General features: G+C 41.1%; 1 protein-coding gene across 1 annotated transcript; it reads right to left on the bottom strand.

Moving 5' to 3' along the window:
* Positions 1 to 22,153: 22,153 nt before the first annotated feature.
* On the bottom strand, positions 22,154 to 24,814 carry LOC127073586 (pentatricopeptide repeat-containing protein At1g08070, chloroplastic). Its single transcript, XM_051014760.1, has one exon. The coding sequence runs from the start codon at positions 24,776 to 24,778 to the stop codon at positions 22,568 to 22,570; it is 2,211 nt and encodes a 736-aa protein (XP_050870717.1). The 5' UTR covers positions 24,779 to 24,814; the 3' UTR covers positions 22,154 to 22,567.
* Positions 24,815 to 25,481: the final 667 nt, after the last annotated feature.

The following is a 25,481-nucleotide window of genomic DNA, read 5'->3' as shown; positions in this document are numbered from 1 at the left end:
CTCTTTCTCTTTCTTACGTTTCCTTACATATTGCCTCCCATATCTACCAATTCCCCTCCCTTCAAAAACTTCCTTGACCTCAAGGAAGAAAACTGGAAATTCCTCTTTTAACCTTTCAGCCAACTCCCAAGAATTCTCAAATTCCGGAAGGTCTTTCCATTTCACCAAGACCTCCCAATCCCCTTGATCATTCCTCCTGTAATCCATTCCTTTCTCAGGCACGGGTTCTAAATACCAATCCTCATTCATACAATCTGGAAGAGGTTGGGGTTCTGCAGAGGCACTAATAGCTTTTTTTAGCAAGGAAACATGGAATACTGGATATACTCTAGTATCATCAGGCAGCTTAAGCTGATAAGCCACCTCTCCCACCCTTTTAACTATTTCATAAGGTCCATAAAATCTAGGGCTCAGCTTCTGGTTCAGCCTTTTAGCTAAACTCTTCATTTTGTAAGGCTGGATTTTTAAGAAAACCTTATCTCCTACTTCATAAACCACCTCCCTCCTGTGCTTGTTTGCTTGATTTCTCATCATATCCTGTGCTTTGAGTAACTGCTCCTGCAGTTCCTTGATCATCAAGTTTCTTTCCATTGTCAATTTACTGATTTCATCAACTGCAGACCCAGGGGTGTCTCCTCTAATTAACACTGGAGGTGCTCTTCCATATAGGGCCTCAAATGGAGTGGTCTTCAGTGAGGCATGGTAGTTGGTGTTATACCAATATTCTGCCCATGCTAACCACTTAGGTCATTGCTTAGGTTTGAGCCCTGTAACACACCTAAGATATGTCTCCAAGCACCTGTTGACTACCTGTCATACCCCAAAATTTGCCCGTTGATATTATAAAACATTTTTCAAGATACTTCGACTTATTCTGCAAGGCACTAGTCTTCAAGGGACGAAAGCACAGCTCACAATAGGCCCAATCCAGAAAATGGCCCAAACTGGCCTGCTCGCTAGGCGAGCAATTCCTTCGCCTAGCGAATCCCTCGTTATGATGCTCGCCCCAGCGAAGCATCAGATCCAGTAAAAGCCCAAACTAGCTGGCTCGCTAGGCGAGCAACTCCTTCGCCTAGCGAAGCTTGCGAATAGCAGAATTTCTGGGCTTCATTCTGAGCCCATTAGGTCATCACAATCACTATAAATAGCCAAGTTTCAGTCATGAAAACGGAGGACCAGGACGGGAAAAAACAAGAGGAAGACGGACGGAAACCCTGGCACAGAAACCCTGGAGGCTACTTTAGAGAGTTCCGAGTGAAGAAACCCTGAAGGCCGCCCCTCCGCTCCGAAGCTACCGCCGCCCAACTCCATCCGATACCAAAAGCGATCAGTCTCTTCAACATAGCAGCTTAGTTGCAAGCAGGTTTGCGCATCACTATTGTTTTATGCTTTTAATCGGTAATCTCTATATACATAAAGCATCATGATTGAAGTTTCGAATATGTAATTTGATTTCACATGCGAATTTAAATATGCTTGAATATCATGAATGTTTGTCCATGTTATTCCTGTAATCAAGTGCCATACAAGTTGAGGTTTTCGGAGGTCATGCTGCTGTCAAAATCCAAACCCGTGGCCGCTCGCTAGCACATCGCTAAGCGAGCCTATAGCGAGCATTCGCTGAGCCTTCGCTAGGCGAAGCAGAGGCGAACGGGACAGGGGCTGCTTTGTTTCTTTTCTATTATGCCTTATGTCTATCTAACCAAGACTTATTATAATTCTGCATCGTTTGGACTGAGATTATGACTGTTGTGTTGTAGTGCAATTTTCAATTGTACTTTACTTTGATGCTCTAACCCGTGTGTTGAATTGTGCAAAGGTTTACATATTTCCGAGGAAACGGCCGGCTAGGTATCCGACTTTATGTGTGGGAGATCCTTATGGAGATTCACCCTGAATTACCCAATTGATTTTAATGTATTCATTTCATGGTGAAGATTCACCCTAATGGCTTAATTGATCTTAATGTATTGATTTTAATATGGACCTAATTACCTAATTGATTACGGCTATCTAAGTAATTACAACACATTGCCTTTAAATAAGTGATCTTGGACCTCTCTTTGTTACCCTACGATTACGGTATTACGGTCATGTCCCGCGAATGTGGGGATATACTTAGCCAAGACCCTTCGGTTAAATCATCATAGTCCCTCGAATGTTGCCTTTGTCCCTCGATGACCCTTCGGTGTAGCCTACGGTTAAATGATGATCGTCCCTTCGAATGCTAAGGTATCCTCACAACTGTTGCCTTCAATGACCAATCGATGACCCTTCGATGACCCTGCCACATCCAAAGGATAAAACTGCTTACTTCTCAATAGTAAGGACAGTTTTACCCTCATAAGGATAGGAAATGCCCGGAAAGACCTCGGATAGGTATAACTCTTAATTGCTTATTCACAATTTAAAACTACTTTTCACACCTTACACCTTTCAAAACCTCCATTAGAAAATCACCACTTGGCATACATTCGCACTAGAATCATTGCCGAGTTATATTTTTCTAAACTATTTTCAAAACTAAACGAGATAACCACTTTGTATACATTCATTCAAGAATCATTACAAAGTTAAATTCTCCTTTTCAAAACATTTCCTACACATTTCCCAACCACTTTTTCAAACTAGAAAAACATAAATGATTGAGCAATTAAGAGCCCATGGATAACCATGGATACAAAGGGTGCTAACACCTTCCCTTTGTATAATGTACCTCCCGAACCTAAGAATCTAAGTTAAGGTCTTTCCTGTTCTTTTCCACCTTTCCTTATTGGATAAAAGAAAAGTCGGTGGCGACTCTTGCTAACCGCGACATTGCGATTAAAAAAAACACATTAAAGTCAGTTCACCGTATGACAGAACTGGCGACTCTGCTGGGGATATAAAGAGAGGTCACCTTAAAAATCATTTATGTTTTCAAATTGTTCCTTCTTTTAAGGGAATTTTTGAGTGAAAGATCCTACACCCGGATCTAGTGTACCTTAGGTAAGTAGCAATAGATCATCGCGACTATCCGGCGTATACTGGAATGGTTAAAATGATGGCTACGGTTAATGTGACACTTTGGATGTCCTGATGTTCCTCATGTTTACTTGAGGAAAAATTTGGCATTCGCGTGGTGTCATCAAAGCATTAACCAGACCTTTAGAACCCTAATTGACTCATCCTAGCCATTAGAAAGTAGTGAGATAACTGACTTCGGTTCCGACTGGGGTTGGTTGATACTCGATACTACACTCTTTGAGATTGGACTTTAGGGAAGCTTTGGTCAACCACTTGGCGTTGCACTGAAGTGGACTTAAAGAAAGGTCGATGATCTGAGATCCTTCTAGAACCCGGTTACTATTCTAGGACAGGTTGAACCAACCAAACTTCAGTGGGGAGGGTACTTACCTATGGAACTCATGCAAGCCTTAAAACTTAGGAATGATGGTTGTGTGACTTGCTTGTGCTTGTTATTTACTTAACATCATAACATCATAACATCATGACATCGTGACATTGTACTAACCATTTCAAGGACTTTGAACATTGAAAACATTTCATACATTGCATAGCATAACATCGCATAACAGGTATTCTAAGGGATCAGTGTTCTCACGGTTTTCCTCCAAACAGAAAAATGGACCTCGAACAAACTGTCAAAGCTCTCCATGCTCAGAATGCTCAACTCCAGGAGATGATCTTGAACTTATCCAAGGGGCAGGAAGAACTGAAGGCTCTCTTGCTCGAGAAGAAAAAAGAAAAGAAATTTGTGAGGCACATTAACCCGGGAAGAAGGCAGTTTACGAAGATCAATATGACTTTAGCACAAGCACTGCAGGGTATGCTAAAAGCAAATTTAATTACCCTCAGAGATCCTCCTGCAAAACCCAACACTACTTCTCCTAGTTATAATCCCGACGCCAGGTGTGCGTATCACTCCGATAGCCCCGGGCATAATACGAACGATTGTTGGTCGTTGAAGAATAAAATTCAGGATATGATCGACGCCGGAGAATTTGAATTGGATCCGCCTGAGACTCCTAAGGTCATCACTGCTCTTCTGCCTAATCATGACAAAACTCTTAATGCTATAGAGGATGCTGACAGCGATTGCGACCTGGATAGCTGGGTCTACCCAACAATTGGTGACAGACTCAATAATTGGAAGGCTGAAGACACTATCCCGATTTCCTTTAGTCGGGAGTAATTGTTATTGCTATTTTGGTATTTCAAAAGCATTGTGTCTATACCCGGGGCATAATAGCTAATTTTAAGGGTTTGTCATTTTCATAAGCATATTCATATTCAATAAATCAATGGACTTTTTGCATTCAAATATTGCGCTCTTTATCTTTCCTGTCATTTTTCAAACAAGCTATGTTTCTTGCACACACTCACGTAACAATTTGCCGATCCATATCCACTCTGGATCCTGTTGATAATAGTTCTGCTACTGTTCATTATGACTTTGAAAATCCGATCTACCAAGCCGAGGATGGAGGTGAGGAAGATTGTGAAGTACCTGAGAACTTGCCAGACTGTTGCTGCAAGAAGAAAAAACTATACAGCCGCATGAGGAGTCAATTGAAACTGTAGATCTAAGTACTGAAATAGACAAGAAAGAAGTCAGAGGTTTCTTGGGGCACTCGAATTACATTGCCCGATTCATTCCACACTTGACTGCTACCTGCAAACCCATCTTCAAATTACTAAAAAAGAAAAATCAAGAGATGGTATGGAATGATGAATGACAAAATCAAGAAGTATCTCCAAGAACCTCCAATTCTGATACCACCAGTTGAAGAAAGACCTCTTAGCACGTATTTGACCGTGTTAGAAAATTCAATGAGGTGTGTGTTGGGGCAACATGACGAGTTTGGTCGAAAAGAGCATGCCATATACTGCCTTAGCAAAAGGTACCGACTGTGAAACAAGATACTCACAGCTCGAGAAAGCTTGCTGTGCTTTGGCTTGGGGCTGCTCGCCGACTAAGACGGTATATGTTGAATCATACCACTTTATTGACTTCTAAGATGGATTCTATCAAATATCTATTTGAGAAACCTGCCGTCTCCTGAAAGAGTTATCACTGACAATGGTACTAATTTGAACAACAAGATGATTACTGAACTTTGCACGCAGTTCAAAATAAAACACCATAACTCTTCTTCGTACCAGCCAAAGATGAACGGTACCGTGGAGGCTGCTAATTAGAATATCAAGAAGATCATACAAAAGATGACGGTGACGTACAAAGACTGGCATGAGATGTTACCGTTTGCTCTTCATGGTTATCGCACTTCAGTACGCACTTCGACAGGGGCAACTCCTTTCTCTTTAGTCTACGGAATGGAAGCCGTCTTACCGGTGGAAGTTCAGATTCCCTCTCTAAGAATCATGAAAGAGACAAGCTTAGATGAGGATGAATGGATTCAGACTCGACTCGATCAGATAAATTTGATTGATGAAAAAAAAGACTCGCGGCTATTTGTCATGGGCAGATATATCAGAAGCGCATGACCCAGGCATTTAACAAAAAGGTCAAGAGGCGGGTGTATCAAATTGGCGACTTGGTGATCAAGCGTATCGTTATACCACAAGGGGATCCCAGAGGCAAATGGACTCCCACATACGAAGGGCCATTTGTAGTTAAGAAGGTATTCTCTGGTGGAGCCATGATGCTTGCTACAATGGATGGCGAAGACTTCCCGCATCCTGTGAACGCTGACATAGTTAAAAAAATACTACGCATAAAAGAGACCCGCTAGGTCGACGTATCTAGGCAAAAGTAAGGGCATCCCGGCGAACCAAAAGGGTTCGGGCAAAAATTAGGGATAAACATATAAAGACGTACACCCGGCAAGTCGAAAACCTGAAAAGGCGGCTTGGGCAAAAAAGGGTATCCCGGTGGACTGAAAACCTGAAAAGGCGGTCCAGGCAAAAATTAGGGATTAAAGCGTAAGACTATGTCCCGTTCTCAGTCAGCTTCAACCAAGTTCCAAGGACTGAACAAGCCAATCACTTCTATCCGACAACAGGAGATGAGACGCTTGAAGACATAATGACAGTAGTGGAATTAAAATCAATAGGGCCTTTTCTGCATAGCTTTCTCTTTGTTTTCTTGACGATTTCCTCTTACTAGGATTTCTGTCTCCTTGTACACAAATTGCCTGTTTACAGGCCCTCTTTCAAAATCAATACAATTTCATTTCCAAAAAGATGCTTTTGTTTTACCTTCTCTGTTTTGTTTACGTAAACGTCCATTGATTTAACTTGAATTGATATATGCATTTGAATATGATCAATGTTTATCAAAATACATGCCTAAAATAGCAATGGCAGTTACTAAAAGACTTCAGGATTGAGGATAAGGTCTAACCAGGCTTTCCAACAAGTCCGGTTACAAATCCATTCCCCAACAAAAACCAGCTATTTCCCAGAAGAGGTTGGCATCGCCAGACAGACTGGTCATCTCTTCTACCCCCAGCAAGGCTCTGTTGAATATCTCTGCCATCAGATAAAAGTCAAATACCCCTAGCTAAGGAAGGATCATCAATACAAATATCTCCGACCAGAAGACTGAGATTTATTTCCCCAGTAGAGTCCCCTGGAAGAACGCTTCAGACACATAGTGCATTCATTACATCATTTCACATCACATACCTACATACAATTTTCATTCCGCATCATATACATTACATCATTTCATAACATATACATGTATACAATGCTCTCATTTATTCCAGACGCGTAATTCACTCATTACATCATTTCACAGCACACGCATGCATACAACATTTGCATCTCATGCATCATGACATGGCATGAAGCTAACTTTATTTTTCAGGTTAATTATCCTCTTGATACAGTCAAAACAAAGGTCCATTCAGACGGACAGCTTTATCAATTACATTCAGGATTCAACTACATCTTTCAGATATACTCCATGTCAACATTCATTCTGACATCCTCCTAACGATGGCATCTATAAGCTCATCCCAGACATTTATCGCAAATACGGCATACACAAATACTATCAGATTCAGCCTAACGTACGGTTCGTTCTGATTCAGCCCAACATATGACTCCTTCAACTCAGATACGATCTAGCGTACGATCCATTCTGACCTTCAACAACTCAGATACGATCTAGCGTACGATCCATTCTGACCTTCAACCACTCAAATACAGTCTAATGTACGACCAAGTTAGACCTTCAAGTCCTCAGATAGTGACAGATACGGTTTAATGTACGACCCAGTTAGACCTTCTGCTACTCAGATGCTACCTAGTGACAGGTACATTTCTGAATTGTAGTCTAGTGTACGACTACCCCTTTTATAAGCAGATTCAGCCTAATGGACGGCTCATTCTGCTCAGATGCGGTTTAATGTACGACCCAGTTAGACCTTCATCTACTCAGATGCTACCTAGTGACAGGTACATTTCTGAATTGTAGTCTAGTGTACGACTACCCCTTTTATAAGCAGATTCAGCCTAATGGACGGCTCATTCTGCTCAGATGCGGTTTAATGTACGACCCAATTAGACCTTCATCTCCTCAGATGCTACCTAGTGTACGGTACATTTCTGAAGTGTAGTCTAGCATATGACTACCCCCTTTCATCGTCAGATTCAGCCTAATGGACGGCTCATTCTGCTCAGATACGGTTTAATGTACGATCCAGTTAGACCTTCATCTGCTCAGATGCTACCTAGTGTACGGTATATTTCTGAAGTGTAGTCTAGCATATGACTACCCCCTTTTATCATCAGATTCAGCCTAATGGACGGCTCATTCTGCTCAGATACGGTTTAATGTACGACCCAGTTAGACCTTCATCTGCTCAGATGCTACCTAGTGTACGGTATATTTCTGAAGTGTAGTCTAGCATATGACTACCCCCTTTCATCGTCAGATTCAGCCTAATGGACGGCTCATTCTGCTCAGATACGGTTTAATGTACGACCCAGTTAGACCTTCATCTGCTCAGATGCTACCTAGTGTACGGTATATTTCTGAAGTGTAGTCTAGCATATGACTACCCCCTTTTATGATCAGATTCAGCCTAATGGACGACTCATTCTGCTCAGATGCGGTTTAATGTACGACCCCATTAGACCTTCATCTCCTCAGATGCTACCTAGTGTACGGTATATTTCTGAAGTGTAGTCTAGCGTACGACTACCCCCTTTCATCATCAGACACAGCCTAACGGACGACTCATCCTGCAACTCCAATACGGTCTAGCATAAGACCCATTTGGATCTTCAACTCAAATACGATCTAGCATACGATCCGGTCTGATCTTCTATCCCCAGTGAAATCACCCGCTTAATGGAGGTTTTCGTTCTGCAACTCAGAGACGATCTAGCGTACGATCCATTCTGATTTTTCATCCTCAGCAAAGTCATCCGCCCAATGAACAACTCACTCTGGTATTCAGATGCGGTCTAGCGTATGATCCATTTTGATCCCTTATCCCCAGCAGCGTATAACACACTCTTACTCCCCAACGAAGTCGACAGCATAATGGATAACTCGCTATACGGGCTAGCGTATGACCCGGTACGACATCCATGTCTTCAGATATCGTCTAATGTACGACGCACTCTGAAGCTCTCATCATCAAATTCCCTGAATGGCATCTTTAAGCCCATCTCCATCAAGATTAGCACCTGGTTGACAAGCGCAAATTTTTGGGGCATTTTAGTGTTCAATAATCTTCCACCTCCAACCCACGAATGGTGCACATACCATTCTACTCTCTCGGTTCAAGAATATTGAACAGGGGCAGCTGTCATACCCCAAAATTTGCCCGTTGATATTATAAAACATTTTTCAAGATACTCCGACTTATTCTGCAAGGCACTAGTCTTCAAGGGATGAAAGCCCAGCTCACAATAGGCCCAATCCAGAAAATGGCCCAAACTGGCCTGCTCGCTAGGCGAGCAATTCCTTCGCCTAGCGAATCCCTCGTTATGACGCTCGCCCCAGCGAAGCATCAGATCCAGTAAAAGCCCAAATTAGCTGGCTCGCTAGGCGAGCAACTCCTTCGCCTAGCGAAGCTTGCGAATAGCAGAATTTCTGGGCTTCATTCTAAGCCCATTAGGTCATCACAATCACTATAAATAGCCAAGTTTCAGTCATGAAAACGGAGGACCAGGACGGGAAAAAACAAGAGGAAGACGGACGGAAACCCTGGCACAGAAACCCTGGAGGCTACTTTAGAGAGTTCTGAGTGAAGAAACCCTGAAGGCCGCCCCTCCGCTCCGAAGCTACCGCCGCCCAACTCCATCCGATACCAAAAGCGATCAGTCTCTTCAACATAGCAGCTTAGTTGCAAGCAGGTTTGCGCATCACTATTGTTTTATGCTTTTAATCGGCAATCTCTATATACATAAAGCATCATGATTGAAGTTTCGAATATGTAATTTGATTTCACATGCGAATTTAAATATGCTTGAATATCATGAATGTTTGTCCATGTTATTCCTGTAATCAAGTGCCATACAAGTTCAGGTTTTCGGAGGTCATGCTGCTGTCAAAATCCAAACCCGTGGCCGCTCGCTAGCACATCGCTAAGCGAGCCTGTAGCGAGCATTCGCTGAGCCTTCGCTAGGCGAAGCAGAGGCGAACGGGACAGGGGCTGCTTTGTTTCTTTTCTATTATGCCTTATGTCTATCTAACCAAGACTTATTATAATTCTGCATCGTTTGGCCTGAGATTATGACTGTTGTGTTGTAGTGCAATTTTCAATTGTACTTTACTTTGATGCTCTAACCCGTGTGTTGAATTGTGCAAAGGTTTACATATTCCCGAGGAAACGGCCGGCTAGGTATCCGACTTTATGTGTGGGAGATCCTTATGGAGATTCACCCTGAATTACCCAATTGATTTTAATGTATTCATTTCATGGTGAAGATTCACCCTAATGGCTTAATTGATCTTAATGTATTGATTTTAATATGGACCTAATTACCTAATTGATTACGGTTAATCTAAGTAATTACAACACATTGCCTTTAAATAAGTGATCTTGGACCTCTCTTTGTTACCCCACGATTACGGTATTACGGTCATGTCCCGCGAATGTGGGGATATACTTAGCCAAGACCCTTCGGTTAAATCATCATAGTCCCTCGAATGTTGCCTTTGTCCCTCGATGACCCTTCGGTGTAGCCTACGGTTAAATGATGATCGTCCCTTCGATTGCTAAGGTATCCTCACAACTGTTGCCTTCAATGACCAATCGATGACCCTTCGATGACCCTGCCACATCCAAAGGATAAAACTGCTTACTTCTCAATAGTAAGGACAGTTTTACCCTCATAAGGATAGGAAATGCCCGGAAAGACCTCGGATAGGTATAACTCTTAATTGCTTATTCACAATTTAAAACTACTTTTCACACCTTACACCTTTCAAAACCTCCATTAGAAAATCACCACTTGGCATACATTCGCACTAGAATCATTGCCGAGTTATATTTTTCTAAACTATTTTCAAAACTAAACGAGATAACCACTTTGTATACATTCATTCAAGAATCATTACAAAGTTAAATTCTCCTTTTCAAAACATTTCCTACACATTTCCCAACCACTTTTTCAAACTAGAAAAACATAAATGATTGAGCAATTAAGAGCCCATGGATAACCATGGATACAAAGGGTGCTAACACCTTCCCTTTGTATAATGTACCTCCCGAACCTAAGAATCTAAGTTAAGGTCTTTCCTGTTCTTTTCCACCTTTCCTTATTGGATAAAAGAAAAGTCGGTGGCGACTCTTGCTAACCGCGACATTGCGATTAAAAAAAACACATTAAAGTCAGTTCACCGTATGACACTACCTCTGTTTGGCCATCAGATTGAGGATGGTAGGCACTGCTATATTTCAACTTAGTCCCTGCCAGCTTAAATAGCTCAATCCAGAAATGGCTAAGAAACACTTTGTCTCTGTCAGAAACTATGGAACTAGGGAATCCATGCAATCTAACCACTTCTTGAAGGAAAACTTCAGCAACACTCTTGGCTGTATAAGGATGGTTAATTGGAAAAAAATGAGCATACTTAGAAAGTCTATCTACCACCACCATAACAGTGTCTACTCCTTGCACTTTAGGTAAACCCCCTATGAAATCCATAGAAATATCACTCCATACTTGTGTGGGAATAGGTAAAGGTTGTAGTAATCCTCCAGGTGTCAATGTTTGATACTTATTCCTTTGACACACTTCACACGCCTGCACATACTCTTGAATTCTCTTTCTCATACCCTCCCAATATACCACACTACTAATCCTTTTGTAAGTCCTGAGATAACCAGAATGCCCTCCTACTGCTGTATCATGGAATTCATTCAGAATCCAACTAATTCGAGGGGATCCTTTAGGCACCACTATTCTTCCTTCATAATACAACCTTCCTCCCTTAAGTTGAAACCCCTTCTGACTAAGAGGATCTGCTAATAAGGCCTGCACTATCCCTTTTAGCTTCTCATCCTGTTGTACCTCCTCTTCTAATCCATTCCAAGCTTCACTTTGGACAGTAGTTATGTGAGAATACTGCATCTGCCTGGAAAGGGAATCTGCTGCACTATTTTCCTTTCCAGGCTTATACTTAACCTCAAAATCATATCCTATCAATTTAGATAGCCACTTCTGCTGGTCTTCCCCCATCACCCTCTGCTCTGTTATAAACTTTTAGCTTTTCTGGTCTGTATGCACCTTGAAATGCTTGCCTAATAAATAGGGTCTCCATTTCTGAATAGCTGTGACCATTGCCATGAGCTCTCTTTCATAAACTGACTTTTGTTGGGCTTTAGCTGCTAGAGTTTGACTCATATATGACACAGGTCTGCCCTCCTGCATTAACACTGCTCCAATGCCTTTGCCAGAAGCATCAGTTTCCACTACAAACTCTTTTTCAAAATCTGGCATAATCAAAACAGGGAGGGTGGTCATGGCTATCTTCAGTTCATCAAAAGCCACTTGTGCCTCTGTACTCCACAGGAAACTGTCTTTCTTCAACAACTGAGTAAGGGGCCAGGCTATTTTTCCATAATTCCTTACAAACTTCCTATAGTAGCCAGTTAGACCTAAGAAGCCTCTTAATCCTTTTATATTTTTTGGAACAAGCCACTTAATCATATCTTCTATCTTTCTGGGGTCTGCTGCTACTCCTTTGGCAGATATTAAATGCCCTAGATACTCCACCTCTTCTTGACCAAAAGAACATTTCTTCTTGTTAGCAAATAGTTGGTTATCCTTCAGGACTTGCAATATTACAGTTAAATGCTCTCTGTGTGCTTCCTTACTCCTACTATATATGAGGATGTCATCAAAAAAACCAAGCAAAATTTCCTTAGGAATGGCCTGAGAACTTCATTCATGAGGGATTGGAAAGTGGAGGGAGCATTTGTCAAGCCAAAAGGCATGACAAGATACTCATAGTGCCCCTCATGTGTTCTGAATGTTGTCTTGGCTATGTCTTCATCCTTCATCCTAATCTGGTGATAACCAGATTTCAAATCCAGTTTGGAAAAAATGACTGCTCCACCCAATTCATCTAATAATTCCTCAATGATGGGAATGGGGAATTTATTAGGTATGGTCACCTTGTTTAGAGCTCTGTAATCTGTGCAAAATCTCCACCCTCAATCTTTTTTCTTTACTAACAGCACTGGGCTTGAAAAAGGACTGGTATTGTGCCTTATGATACCAGCCTGGAGCATTTCTCCTACAATTTTTTCTATTTCATTTTTTTGATAGAAAGGGTACCTATAAGGCCTCAAGTTTGGAATGGCAGCATTAGGTTTAAGCAAAATAGCATGATCATGTTCTCTCCTGGGTGGTAGACATTTAGGTAAATGAAACACTTCCTCAAAATTCCCCAAAGTCTCATCCCACTCTGTTAACTCAGCATACCTTTCTGCTGCAACCATTTGCACAGTTTGCACATAGAATCCCATCCCCTCACCCTTCAAAGCTCTCATCATTCCTTTCATAGAAACTTGTTGATTGCTTAATGTAGGATCTCCTTGAATACTATACTTTTGTCCACCCCACTCCCACATAAGGCATAATTTTCCAAAGTTAGCCTCTATATTGCCCAAACTAGCTAACCAGTCCATTCCTAGCACCATATCAGTCCCTCCTAACTCCATCAAAAAGAAATTCTGGCTGAATTCCACTCCTTGCAACCAGAACTTCAATTTTTTCACACACCCCCTGATATTTCATCTTCTCTCCGTTCCCCACCTCAATTACATATGGTGGTGTTTCCACCAACTGTAATCCCATCATTTCCACTAGCCTAGCATCAATGAAATTGCTAGTTGCCTCGGAATCAATTAGTGTCAACAGTTACCTTTCTTTGACTGTAGCCCAGACCTTGAACGATTTATTAGAAGTTAGTCCCTCTTGACTCTGCAGGGAGAGTTGCAAAGTCTTGCATTCCTCCACTTCGTCCACCCTGTCTTCTGTTTGCACCCCTTTTCCTCCTCTTTCCTCTTCCTCCTCACTGCTATTCTCACATAATTTAAAACTCATATGCTTAAATTTGCATATGTGCTCCCTATTCCATTTATCCCCACATTTGAAACACAACCCTCTCTTACTCCTTTCTTCTAATTCTGCAGGATTTAATCTCCTCCCTCTGAACTTCTCACTACCTCCTCCATTACCTTTCTCTCCCTCCTTCCTAGATCCTCCTATATCTGCAGGGTCCCTGATCTTAAAAGACCCTCCTCTATCTTTCCATGAACTACTCTTCTTGTGGACCACCTCATTTTTTTCTTCAATTAACAGGGCCCTATCCATCAAATCTGCTAAACTTTGACTCTCATGGAGTTTTAGTTCAGCTTGAATCTCCTCTTTTAGTCCATTCATGAAAATGGAGTCCAACATAATCCTTTCTTCCCTTCTCAACGGAGCTACCAGCATTTCGAATTTCTCCATATACTCCACCACCGAGCCTTTTTGCCTTAAACTTAACAAAGGCCCCATTGGGTTATGCAGTAGACCCGGTTGAAACCTCCTCATCACAGCTACCTTAAACTCCTCCCATGTCCTCAGTGGGGCTTGCTCCTCCCACCACTGGTACCAATTCAAAGCCTTGTCTTCCATAGCTAACACTACCGCATCTAGTTTGTCGCGCATCCTTACACCATTCAAACGGAAGTACCTCTCGACCCGCACGAGCCAACCATACGCGTCCTCTCCCTTGTAAATGGGAATTTCCAACTTCCTTCTGCTTCCCATGGTTCGCCCTCCTTCTCCACCCCAGTGACGGCGATTTCTGGGTCGAGATTCGTGCGAACGACTGCTTCTTATGCTCCCATCATCTTCGTCGTCGTCGGAACCTCTGCGGTGACCCGGACGCTCCTGAATGAGTTGGCGAATCTGCTCCACCGTCACCTGCGGTCTGGACTGTTTGAAATTCTGGCGTAGTCAGTATTCAGATGTTCTACTTCAAGTCATGACATCTGATCTAACATTGTACCTATTACAGCAAGACAGTTATTACACTCTGTACTAATGTGCACCTTTTCACAGTGTCACGACCTCTCCTTCTATGTCATCCTAGAATGGAGGGACACCTAGTTATGTGCACCTTATCATTCACTTCTTTTGTTTTCCTTCACAGATATCAGCAAGATGTCTCAATCCTGTTTTGGACATTATCTGTTACATTGTTCCAGTTTGTTGGTCATGTACTTGTATTTCCTAAATTAAAGGTTGTAACAAGTTAAACTAATCTCCACTTATTAAGGAGCTAACAAATAGATTATTTGCCAGGTACATTAATTGTAGCTTAGTTGTTAGTTTCCTAGATTTTAGATCAGCTGGTGGATTCCTGAAGAATAGCCTGAGAAAAATCCTGAAGCAGAAAAACTAACCATCCAACAATTTAGCATATGCAGTCAGGAGTGAATGTCACAACATTCCGTTAGACATCCAAGTCCAGAACCATATGCTAAGTCTGTTTGGTTCCTGAAAACAGACTGTGCTAAATTTGTTGTACTGTAAAAGACCAACCAGTCTCTACTTCAGTATCAGCTTACTAGAAGAACTGTCAAGACACCCAGTTTGACAGTTTCACAATGATCCTTTGGCCAGGTCTGTTATGCTTTTGAAATCCAGACTTCACTACATACTGAACTGAAATCATCAGCTTATTATACAGTATGTGCTGTTGTTGATGAATGTCAAAACATTCTGCTTGACATTCCAACAGAAGGCTATGTATCAGGTCTGCTATTATTTTGCTGAACAGACTGAGATACATGCTCAGTTGTGGCAGACATGATTATATCATACAGAAGGAAAACAAACACAGGAAATTGTTAACCCAGTTCAATCCAACATGACCTACATCTGGGGGCTACCAAGCCAGGAAGAAGATCCACTATTAGTAGTATCAATTCAGAGTTAAACTCCCCCGTTTACAACTCATCACTTAATCCCTACCCAATGCAATCTATACCTAGGAACTCCTAGATAGAAACCTCCAGTTTCCATTCCCATCACTACAAATACAATGTAATGTTACCACACCTTGAACTTGCTTCACAGCTTCATTCAAGAACAAAATCACTCTTGCCTACAGGCTTCGAGTTACAAACACTCTCAGGTTTTACCACTGAGAAACACATGGTAACCTTCCCACAGATTGGGAGGTTTACCTTACACACACCCCTAAAAATTCATTCTAGGAGGCTTACAAAAACTAGATTACAATCAGCTATTTATAACCTAATCACCCAACTGGATTTGGGCCTTCAGAAAATTGCAGCAAACTTGTTCTTTGCTGTTGCAACTTCAGCAGAAAAATTCTGCTACAAACAAGGTCTTCAAGTTCCTAAACTCTCTCCATATATATCTCCATGTTTAGAGCCTATATATATTCTGATTTAGTCTTCAAGACCTCCACATGGGAGTTAGGATACTCACCAGATATCCTTGCTGATCCCATGACATATACTGAATTAATTAATTCAGTTTCCTACACATGTGCGATGTCACAGACCTGATGTCGTGACATCGTACATGACATGTTGGTCCAGATGTTGAATTTCTTCAACCCAACATATTAAAACAACAGAGATGATTACATTATTTGTTTTCTAAAATTACTGCCAATCCTAAGGAATCAACAATCTCCCCCTTTGGCAAATTTTAGCTAAAACAAATTAACAATATACTGGACAACACATCCCAATTTGGGAATGCTCTTCATCTCCGTCATTGGCTCCACCACCACAAACACCAAAGTTGGTGTACATGGGGAAGAAGAGGGACAAGACTTAGTTGTACCAGAACCCTTCCCCTTAACCGGAGAGCTTCCTGAAGAGTATGTAATGCTGAGTACATAGACAATGTAACTCAGATCACAAGGCACAACTGTCTTCTTAACTCAGATCACAAGACACAAGTGGTAAACCCAGTTGGTGGATTTTGTGCCTGATGCCAACTTCTGTTTGCTGCCACATCCACAGTTGGCTTTCTTCTGGTACATTCTCAACCCTAGGACTATATTTCTCTCCCCCTTTTTAGCTAAACATTTGTAAAGGCACCCTTCACAAAACCAGATCCAGGCGCAGCTTGCCCAAACCTTAACATACCCCATGATTCTGAGAATGGAGTGTTTTTCTTGTGAGAGGAAGAGGGCTAGTGCATCCTTTAAATAGTCCAGCCGTGCCTAGGAATTTCCGGTAGAAATAAATGCTTGGTCAAGATGCATTTATTTTTGCTGAGAAACAGTCAGAGAATCACCAACAAAATCTCAGACTATCTTTGAATACCTTTTATAGCTCTTGACTGTTTCTTTTCCAAAACAGCCGTTCCAGTGTATGGAGACCATTCCATATATGCAGTCAGACACGTTGCACGCGATGTCTTAACATTCCTGCATTCAGCCAGTATTCAACATTTCCCAAGACCTCTGTCATACCTCCAGTAGAGACTTGACACCTAGCACTGCTACAGCCAACTTTTCACACTTCAGTTGATGGTTACTCCCCCTGTACCACACAGCTGTAGCCATCAGGCTTATTCTGGTTTATCAGACTTAGCCACATCACCCTCATAATTCCTAATGACTTTAAGATTCAGAAGGAATTAACAGCATTGTCCAGGGCAATGTCATGACATCCGGTCAGACATTCTTCTGCTCACTCAGCCTTGCCACACATCACAACATCCTGAAAACTAACAGGTTGCCATACCCCGTTATCTGAGAGCACATAGACCACAAGCTTGGTGATTACTTGCAGCACACAGACACACTCCCCCTGTCATGGACAACCTACTCTCTTGGAGGTCACACATGATCATATCCAACACCCCAAGGTTGGACCTTCACATACTTCCTGATTCAAAGAGATTCCAGACCACTTGATGAAAGGAAAACATAAGACGCATCTTCATGTCTTCAAGAGCGCACCCTCTGTCCAACCCTCTTGGCTGAACACATCCACACTCTGTGTCCATCTCTCTTCTAACCAGAACAGAAGATCACTTCACACGATGTTTTAACCTCAGCCGGGACATCCTTCACAGCATCACAAGGAGCACTATCTGATAGACTTCAGATATTGCTGAGTCACAAGCTTGGGCCAGAGGAACCCAGACATACATTGGGATATATACACTCTTATCCCATTACCAGAGACAGTCTTCCATGGATAGCTCAGAACTCCTACCACAAGCTCCAAGGGATGAAGAGAAGACCCCTCCTTTTGTCTTCAACTAACTACTTTTCTTCTCAAAAGTAAATAGTTTCAGACTTTCCTCAAGACTAATCAGCTGCCATATCGATTATCTTGATTCTTCGAACTCACTTCTGAGATAGACCAAATGTCACTGGTTGATTACCTCCTTCATGAATTCTCATATGACAAGGTCAAGTGCTGCTTTTTGACCTCCCCAAGTTTATCAGACTTCTCCCAAAGATATTCTGACCTTCCAAGTGAGACTTGAACTTCAAGCTTTTTGAAGTATCCAATCTACAACCCTGTAGACCTGTCTATCTCAAGTTGATGTGCCACTTCACCAACTAAGAATCTGATGTTGAACCAAATGCCACAACATTGTGTTTTGACATCTAGCTGTTGAATTCAGCTCCTTCTTCTGCCACTTGAAAGAACTTCCTCCCTTCATAGAACAAGAGTTCAATGTTCTCATAGACTTGATTGTGGAACCAAGTTTGAATAAACAACCTCCATCCTGCAGGTTTGCAGTTAAGTCATCCAAGCTCACACCTTGATGAATCCCTACTTCTTCTCCAAAGACATCAGACATTTTGATGTATGAGTCTTCAGAAGGAACAGTTAGAAACTATCCCTTCAGCTATGCCAAGGATTCCTCTTCCTAAAGCAAGGCTGTTTCCATGATGTCAAGACTGCTGCCACTTGTTCTTGACTTCACAGTGTGCATAAGCTAATGCACTTCCTTACCTAGATCAGAAATAAACTGATCCAAGTAACCACCATCAAGACTATGATGTCTTCTTCTTCTTGTACATACCAAGGCTGAACATGTTTCTTGCCAGGAAACCTTTTCAGAGATCATATGCTTTTGCTGCCACCAAAGAGATAGATCATAAGCCAATGTACTGTCCTTCCTGTGATTCTGCACAGGGTCTTGAAGAAGTGATGTTCCAACATCTTTAAGAACATCAGTTATCTTGAGCTCCAAGGATAATCAATTAACCACTTGCACTTGGCACAAGTAGACATTGATCTTAAATCCTTTCCCAATCATCCCTTCAGATACTTCCACCATAAGAATACTTTGAAAATACTCTTCTTGTGTCAACATCTTCTGCTTGCAAGCACCTCAATAGTCTTGAGACTCTTTCCAGATTAGATTCACCCTTAGGAGTGAGAGAGATGAATCCTTCCTTGCAAATGTGTCACACAACAACCAGAACCCATGTGACACAGGTCAACAGCCAACCAGACCCTAGGCTGACCAACCGTGAGGAGGTTAACCAAAACTCCCCCTCAAATTAACAATCATGGAAACTCCACACCAATATCCATGCATTGTACACAAATGTCTCAACATGACATCCACCATCCCTTACCAGTGGCAACTAACTCCTCCAATCACACCAATCAGACTTCAGCTGACCATAAGTACTAGTGAGACACACAGCACCAGTTGATAGTAGATATGCATTGCCAGAGCATATTACCTCAACCAACCTCTGAATCTTCATATTCTCACTCCTAGTAAGAACTGCCACTTCTGAACGTGGTGTTTGAATATCAAGATTCATGGTTCCAACCCCCTTAAATGGTATCACAATCAGGTTACCCCATTATTGACTGCTAACATCCAGGAGACTTGTCTTCCGACATACCATAGTACTTCAGGGAACAACTATCCAATCCTGATCAAACTGCAGGAAGATGCCTAACAGCAGGAGATTGCACAATGTCACATCTCAACCAGCTCAACTACTAGGGATTACCTTCTTGAGCACACACCCAGTTGACCCTGCTCTTGTCAACTTAGCACACACAGATGTCTCCTCTTCCAGGTCAGGAGTAGGTTCCAAACAGAATTATCCCTTTGTTTGAACCCTAAACACATCTGCTCTTCAACCAGTAGCTGCATACTTGTTGAACAACATGTTCTAACATCACATAGAACATTGGTTCCACCTCCTTGGAACAACCCTTCCTTGAAGGTCTTCAAGGTCTTCATATACACTACTCAAGAGAGTAAGAGAATCAGTGATTAAGTGACTCTTACCATCCTGAAGTGAGAACGTCATGATGAGTGGACTTGAGGAGACTCAAGTATCTTTGACATCTTCAGTAGATTATGATGAGATCTTGAACACAGCAGCCTTTCATCCACATGAGGGGAAACTACATCAGAGTTTGAGTTTTGCCAGGTATTATGCAGCGGAAATCATAATACAACTCAACCTATGAACACATACTTCACCAGATTGGCCTCCAAGACCATACCAGGTTTGAATGTGCTTTAGTACTGGCACAACTGTCTCACACACCGGCCAATTGCCAACCTCCAGAGACAGGTACACACCATTCCTGTCATGAACAGCCCATCCACCTACTTCAAGGGACCATTCAGGGAATTACAGAACCTTACACAGGTTCCAGCATCAGTACTAACATAACTCCTTGCCAGCTACCAGAAAGTATCACCCATGGATCTCATCCAGAGACAGAACAGGATGCCTGCTCTGATACCAATTGTAATTCTGGCGTAGTCAGTATTCAGATGTTCTACTTCAAGTCATGACATCTGATCTAACATTGTACCTATTACAGCAAGACAGTTATTACACTCTGTACTAATGTGCACCTTTTCACAGTGTCACGACCTCTCCTTCTATGTCATCCTAGAATGGAGGGACACCTAGTTATGTGCACCTTATCATTCACTTCTTTTGTTTTCCTTCACAGATATCAGCAAGATGTCTCAATCCTGTTTTGGACATTATCTGTTACATTGTTCCAGTTTGTTGGTCATGTACTTGTATTTCCTAAATTAAAGGTTGTAACAAGTTAAACTAATCTCCACTTATTAAGGAGCTAACAAATAGATTATTTGCCAGGTACATTAATTGTAGCTTAGTTGTTAGTTTCCTAGATTTTAGATCAGCTGGTGGATTCCTGAAGAATAGCCTGAGAAAAATCCTGAAGCAGAAAAACTAACCATCCAACAATTTAGCATATGCAGTCAGGAGTGAATGTCACAACATTCCGTTAGACATCCAAGTCCAGAACCATATGCTAAGTCTGTTTGGTTCCTGAAAACAGACTGTGCTAAATTTGTTGTACTGTAAAAGACCAACCAGTCTCTACTTCAGTATCAGCTTACTGGAAGAACTGTCAAGACACCCAGTTTGACAGTTTCACAATGATCTTTTGGCCAGGTCTGTTATGCTTTTGAAATCCAGACTTCACTACATACTGAACTGAAATCATCAGCTTATTATACAGTATGTGCTGTTGTTGATGAATGTCAAAACATTCTGCTTGACATTCCAACAGAAGGCTATGTATCAGGTCTGCTATTATTTTGCTGAACAGACTGAGATACATGCTCAGTTGTGGCAGACATGATTATATCATACAGAAGGAAAACAAACACAGGAAATTGTTAACCTAGTTCAGTCCAACATGACCTACATCTGGGGGCTACCAAGCCAGGAAGAAGATCCACTATTAGTAGTATCAATTCAGAGTTAAACTCCCCCGTTTACAACTCATCACTTAATCCCTACCCAATGCAATCTATACCTAGGAACTCCTAGATAGAAACCTCCAGTTTCCATTCCTATCACTACAAATACAATGTAATGTTACCACACCTTGAACTTGCTTCACAGCTTCATTCAAGAACAAAATCACTCTTGCCTACAGGCTTCGAGTTACAAACACTCTCAGGTTTTACCACTGAGAAACACATGGTAACCTTCCCACAGATTGGGAGGTTTACCTTACACACACCCCTAAAAATTCATTCTAGGAGGCTTACAAAAACTAGATTACAATCAGCTATTTATAACCTAATCACCCAACTGGATTTGGGCCTTCAGAAAATTGCAGCAAACTTGTTCTTTGCTGTTGCAACTTCAGCAGAAAAATTCTGCTACAAACAAGGTCTTCAAGTTCCTAAACTCTCTCCATATATATCTCCATGTTTAGAGCCTATATATATTCTGATTTAGTCTTCAAGACCTCCACATGGGAGTTAGGATACTCACCAGATATCCTTGCTGATCCCATGACATATACTGAATTAATTAATTCAGTTTCCTACACATGTGCGATGTCACAGACCTGATGTCGTGACATCGTACATGACATGTTGGTCCAGATGTTGAATTTCTTCAACCCAACATATTAAAACAACAGAGATGATTACATTATTTGTTTTCTAAAATTACTGCCAATCCTAAGGAATCAACACTGTTGCTCCGTTACGATCTGGCGTATCTGTTCTATCGTCCCTTCGAACTGATTCATCCTCTGTTCCATCGTTTCCACGCGATTCTCCATGATACCACGCGTAACAACCATCCACCGAGTAAACGAAACCAAGGCTCTAGATACCAAATTGATAGAATCAATTCAGTATCTAAAAGAGAGATTCAGAAACAATACAAGAAAACTGATAAAATTACTGATTTGATTAAAGAAATAGGCTAGAGTTCAAATGGGATCTAGCAAAATCAGTACAAGGAAAAATGCAGAATGCCGTAAAAAGAAGAAAGATGATAGAGGCACTTTGAGAGGCCTTTTCTCTCCTAGGGTTCAGATCCAGTGGAATATTTTCCTCCCTCACCAATGATTGGGACCCCGTCATTTATGGAATTATTCCTAGGTCCTATTACCATACAGCTGCTGCCAGCTGTCTCAACCCATGTGCTACTGCTAACAGAATTTGTCCTATTCTCTCTCTTTCTCTTTCTTACGTTTCCTTACATATTGCCTCCCATATCTACCAATCATATGAATGCAAATCAATGACATCTCTTTCTGCATAAGTGCAAATGATATATTCCATTGAATAGATAGATTAAGTTTCACCAGCAATCATTGCATGAACAAAACCCATCTTTAAAATGATGGAAACGGTTTCTATCTCTTGCAATTATTTCCCTATTGAAAATCTTAGTTATTAGCTTGGTAGCTGAATGACAGTTTCCACAAACACGAAGATTCTTCACGATCCTAATTGGAGTTCCAGGCTTTGTGCTAATCAAACCAAAAGCAATAGCCAATCTCTCACTGTGATGACTCAAAGCTCCCTCCTTCCACTCTTCATCCATATCATAGAGTACCTCAGAAGTATCAGGCACAAACCCATTTTCCTCCAAAAGCTTATCTACCTCATCCAACATTTTATAAATATTTTTGCACTCGGGATGGAACTTATCACCAACAAGGAACTCATGAACAATACCATCAATCACTATAGAGGTGCAACCAGGAACTTTCTTCATTCCTTTGTCATTTAACCTTGTTCTTATCCTTGCTACATCATCCCACTTACCAGCTCCTGCATATATATTCGACAAAAGCACGAATGCCCCTGCATTTTTTGGCTCTAATTGAAAGAGACGTTCTGCTACGTATTCACCCAACTCAACATGTCCATGAGCCTTACAAGCACTAAGAAGAGAACCCCAAATTGCTCCATCAGGCTCCATTTCCATGTTTTTCATAAGAATCTCTGCATCTTCAAACTTTCCAGCTCTAGCTAAGAGATCAATCATGCAACCATAGTGTTCCAGTTTCGGAGAAATCCCATAATCTTGCATCATCAACCTAAAATAGTGGTGTCCAAGATCAACCAAACCAGCTTGTGTACAAGCAGATAACACCCCAACAAATGTAATGTCATCAGGCTGAAATAATGTTTTGTTGAGCATTTCTGAGAAAAGTTTAAGAGCCCTCTCTGCATGTCCATGCATGGCAAATCCTGATAACATGGCATTCCAAGAAGACAAAGTTCTACAATGCATACTTCTAAAAACCCGTTCCGCCGCCTCAATGCAACCACATTTTGCATACATATCAATGAGACTTGTCCAAAGAGAAGCATTGTTACTGCTCTTCAAATTCTTATCTATGTATGCATGAACCCATTTACCAAGGTCAAGAGCACCAAGGCAAGCACAAGCATGAAGAATGCCCAAGAAGGTCACATCATTAGGCTTTACATTGGATCTAAGCATGACCTCAAACAATGCTAGTGCTTCTTCATACAAACTCAAGTAAGAATAACCACCAACCATAGTATTCCACGAAATCACATCTTTTTCCTCTATCCCATCAAACAAACCTCGAGCAGTATCAATTTCACCGCACCTAGAATACATATCAATGAGTGCATTGGTCAGCTGAAGATTCAAACCAAACCCATTATCTCTAACCCAAGAACCTATCCAATTACCCAATTCAAGCGACCCCGTGTGACCACAAGCAGAGAGAAGACTCACCATTGTACTCTTATTGGGTGAGATATTTGCCTCCTGCATCTCATAAAAGCATCCAATAGCTTCTTCAAAACGACGACTTTGAACATACCCGGCAATCATAGCATTCCAAGACACCACATCTTTGGTGGGAATTTCATCAAAAAGTCTTCTACCATCATCCACATAACCCTGAGAGACATACCCAGTAATAAGAGCAGTAAAAGAAACCGCATCTCTCAGAGAACTCTTATCAAACACCAACCGTGCAAGGTCCAATTCACCAACAGAAGCGTACATATGAATGAGCGAAGTATGAACATGTGGATGAAAATGAAGCGACAACTTCAAAGCATGTGCGTGGAGCTGTTTACCTTCACAGATAGCCTTTGATTTGGCGCAAGACTTGAAGAGGAAAGGGAAAGTGTGAGAATTTGGTTGAAGGCCATAGTAAAGCATGCGAGTAAAAAGGTGCAAAGAGGATATGGGAGAATAGCTCAAAGAATGGCCACGAATGAGAGAGTTCCAAACGAAGTGGTTGTGTTTGTTCTGTTGTTTGTTTTCTGCGAAGAGGGAGAGAGCGTAGGAGAGGTCGCCGGAAGGTGAAACGGCGCAGAATTGGATGAGTTTGCTTTGAACGAAAACGGTGTTGTTGAGCCCGGTTTTGATGACAAGTGAGTGAAGTTGCTTGAAGGTGTTGATGTTTTTGCATTTTGCGACGAGTTTAAGATAAGGGTGTTCTTCTAGAATCTTGTAAGGAGGATCGGAACCGGGAAGAAAGTGAAGGATGGAAGATGAACCTGAAACTGACAACATTGTAACTGAATTTTGTTACGTGGCGTTTGTGTTGAACCAAATCCATTTCACAGGTGATTTTTATAAAGATAAATATAATATATTTGGAGAAATTTATTTCAAGAGTTCATAAATAGTTTTAAAAAACTATTTATTCAAGAATAAAAATATAAAAATTTAATTTCTGTGTATCTAAAAATATATATTTAACATGTAATTTTCTATTCCAAAAAAAGTTGTAGTTATATTTCTCAAGGAAAAAATATATCAATTTTTATGAGAATATACATTCTTATATTTTCACATAGGAATAAAATCATGGGAATATGAAGTTATTGGAGATTATTTTATTTTCATTAACTTTTACATCAAGAAATTGTTTTTTTAACCTTGTAACAAACATAGAGATAACTAGTTTCTAGCAATGTATTCTTCTGGATGTAATTTATAAACTTGAAACAAACCATCTCTTATAAATTTATATTATCCTTCAAGAAAAATAACAAAAAAATGGAAAAGTAAAAAATAGCTACGGTCAAAAGGCAAATATATATATTAAAAAAAGTTGTATCACATGAGAAGAATGAACATAGACCACCACCAGTGAGAGAAAATTAGATATGCCCAACACTAAGAACAACTATCAAAATCTTCCAAAAACTTGAAAAAAAAAAAAAAACACTCCACCAAAAGAGAAATGAAGAAGATTTTCAAATAGTTAGTA

Source organism: Lathyrus oleraceus, chromosome 4, assembly GCF_024323335.1.
Source record: "Lathyrus oleraceus cultivar Zhongwan6 chromosome 4, CAAS_Psat_ZW6_1.0, whole genome shotgun sequence".
Taxonomy (NCBI): Eukaryota; Viridiplantae; Streptophyta; class Magnoliopsida; order Fabales; family Fabaceae; genus Lathyrus; species Lathyrus oleraceus.
The sequence above is the reverse complement of the archived record's forward strand: the minus strand, read 5'-3'. Positions and strand labels throughout refer to the sequence as shown.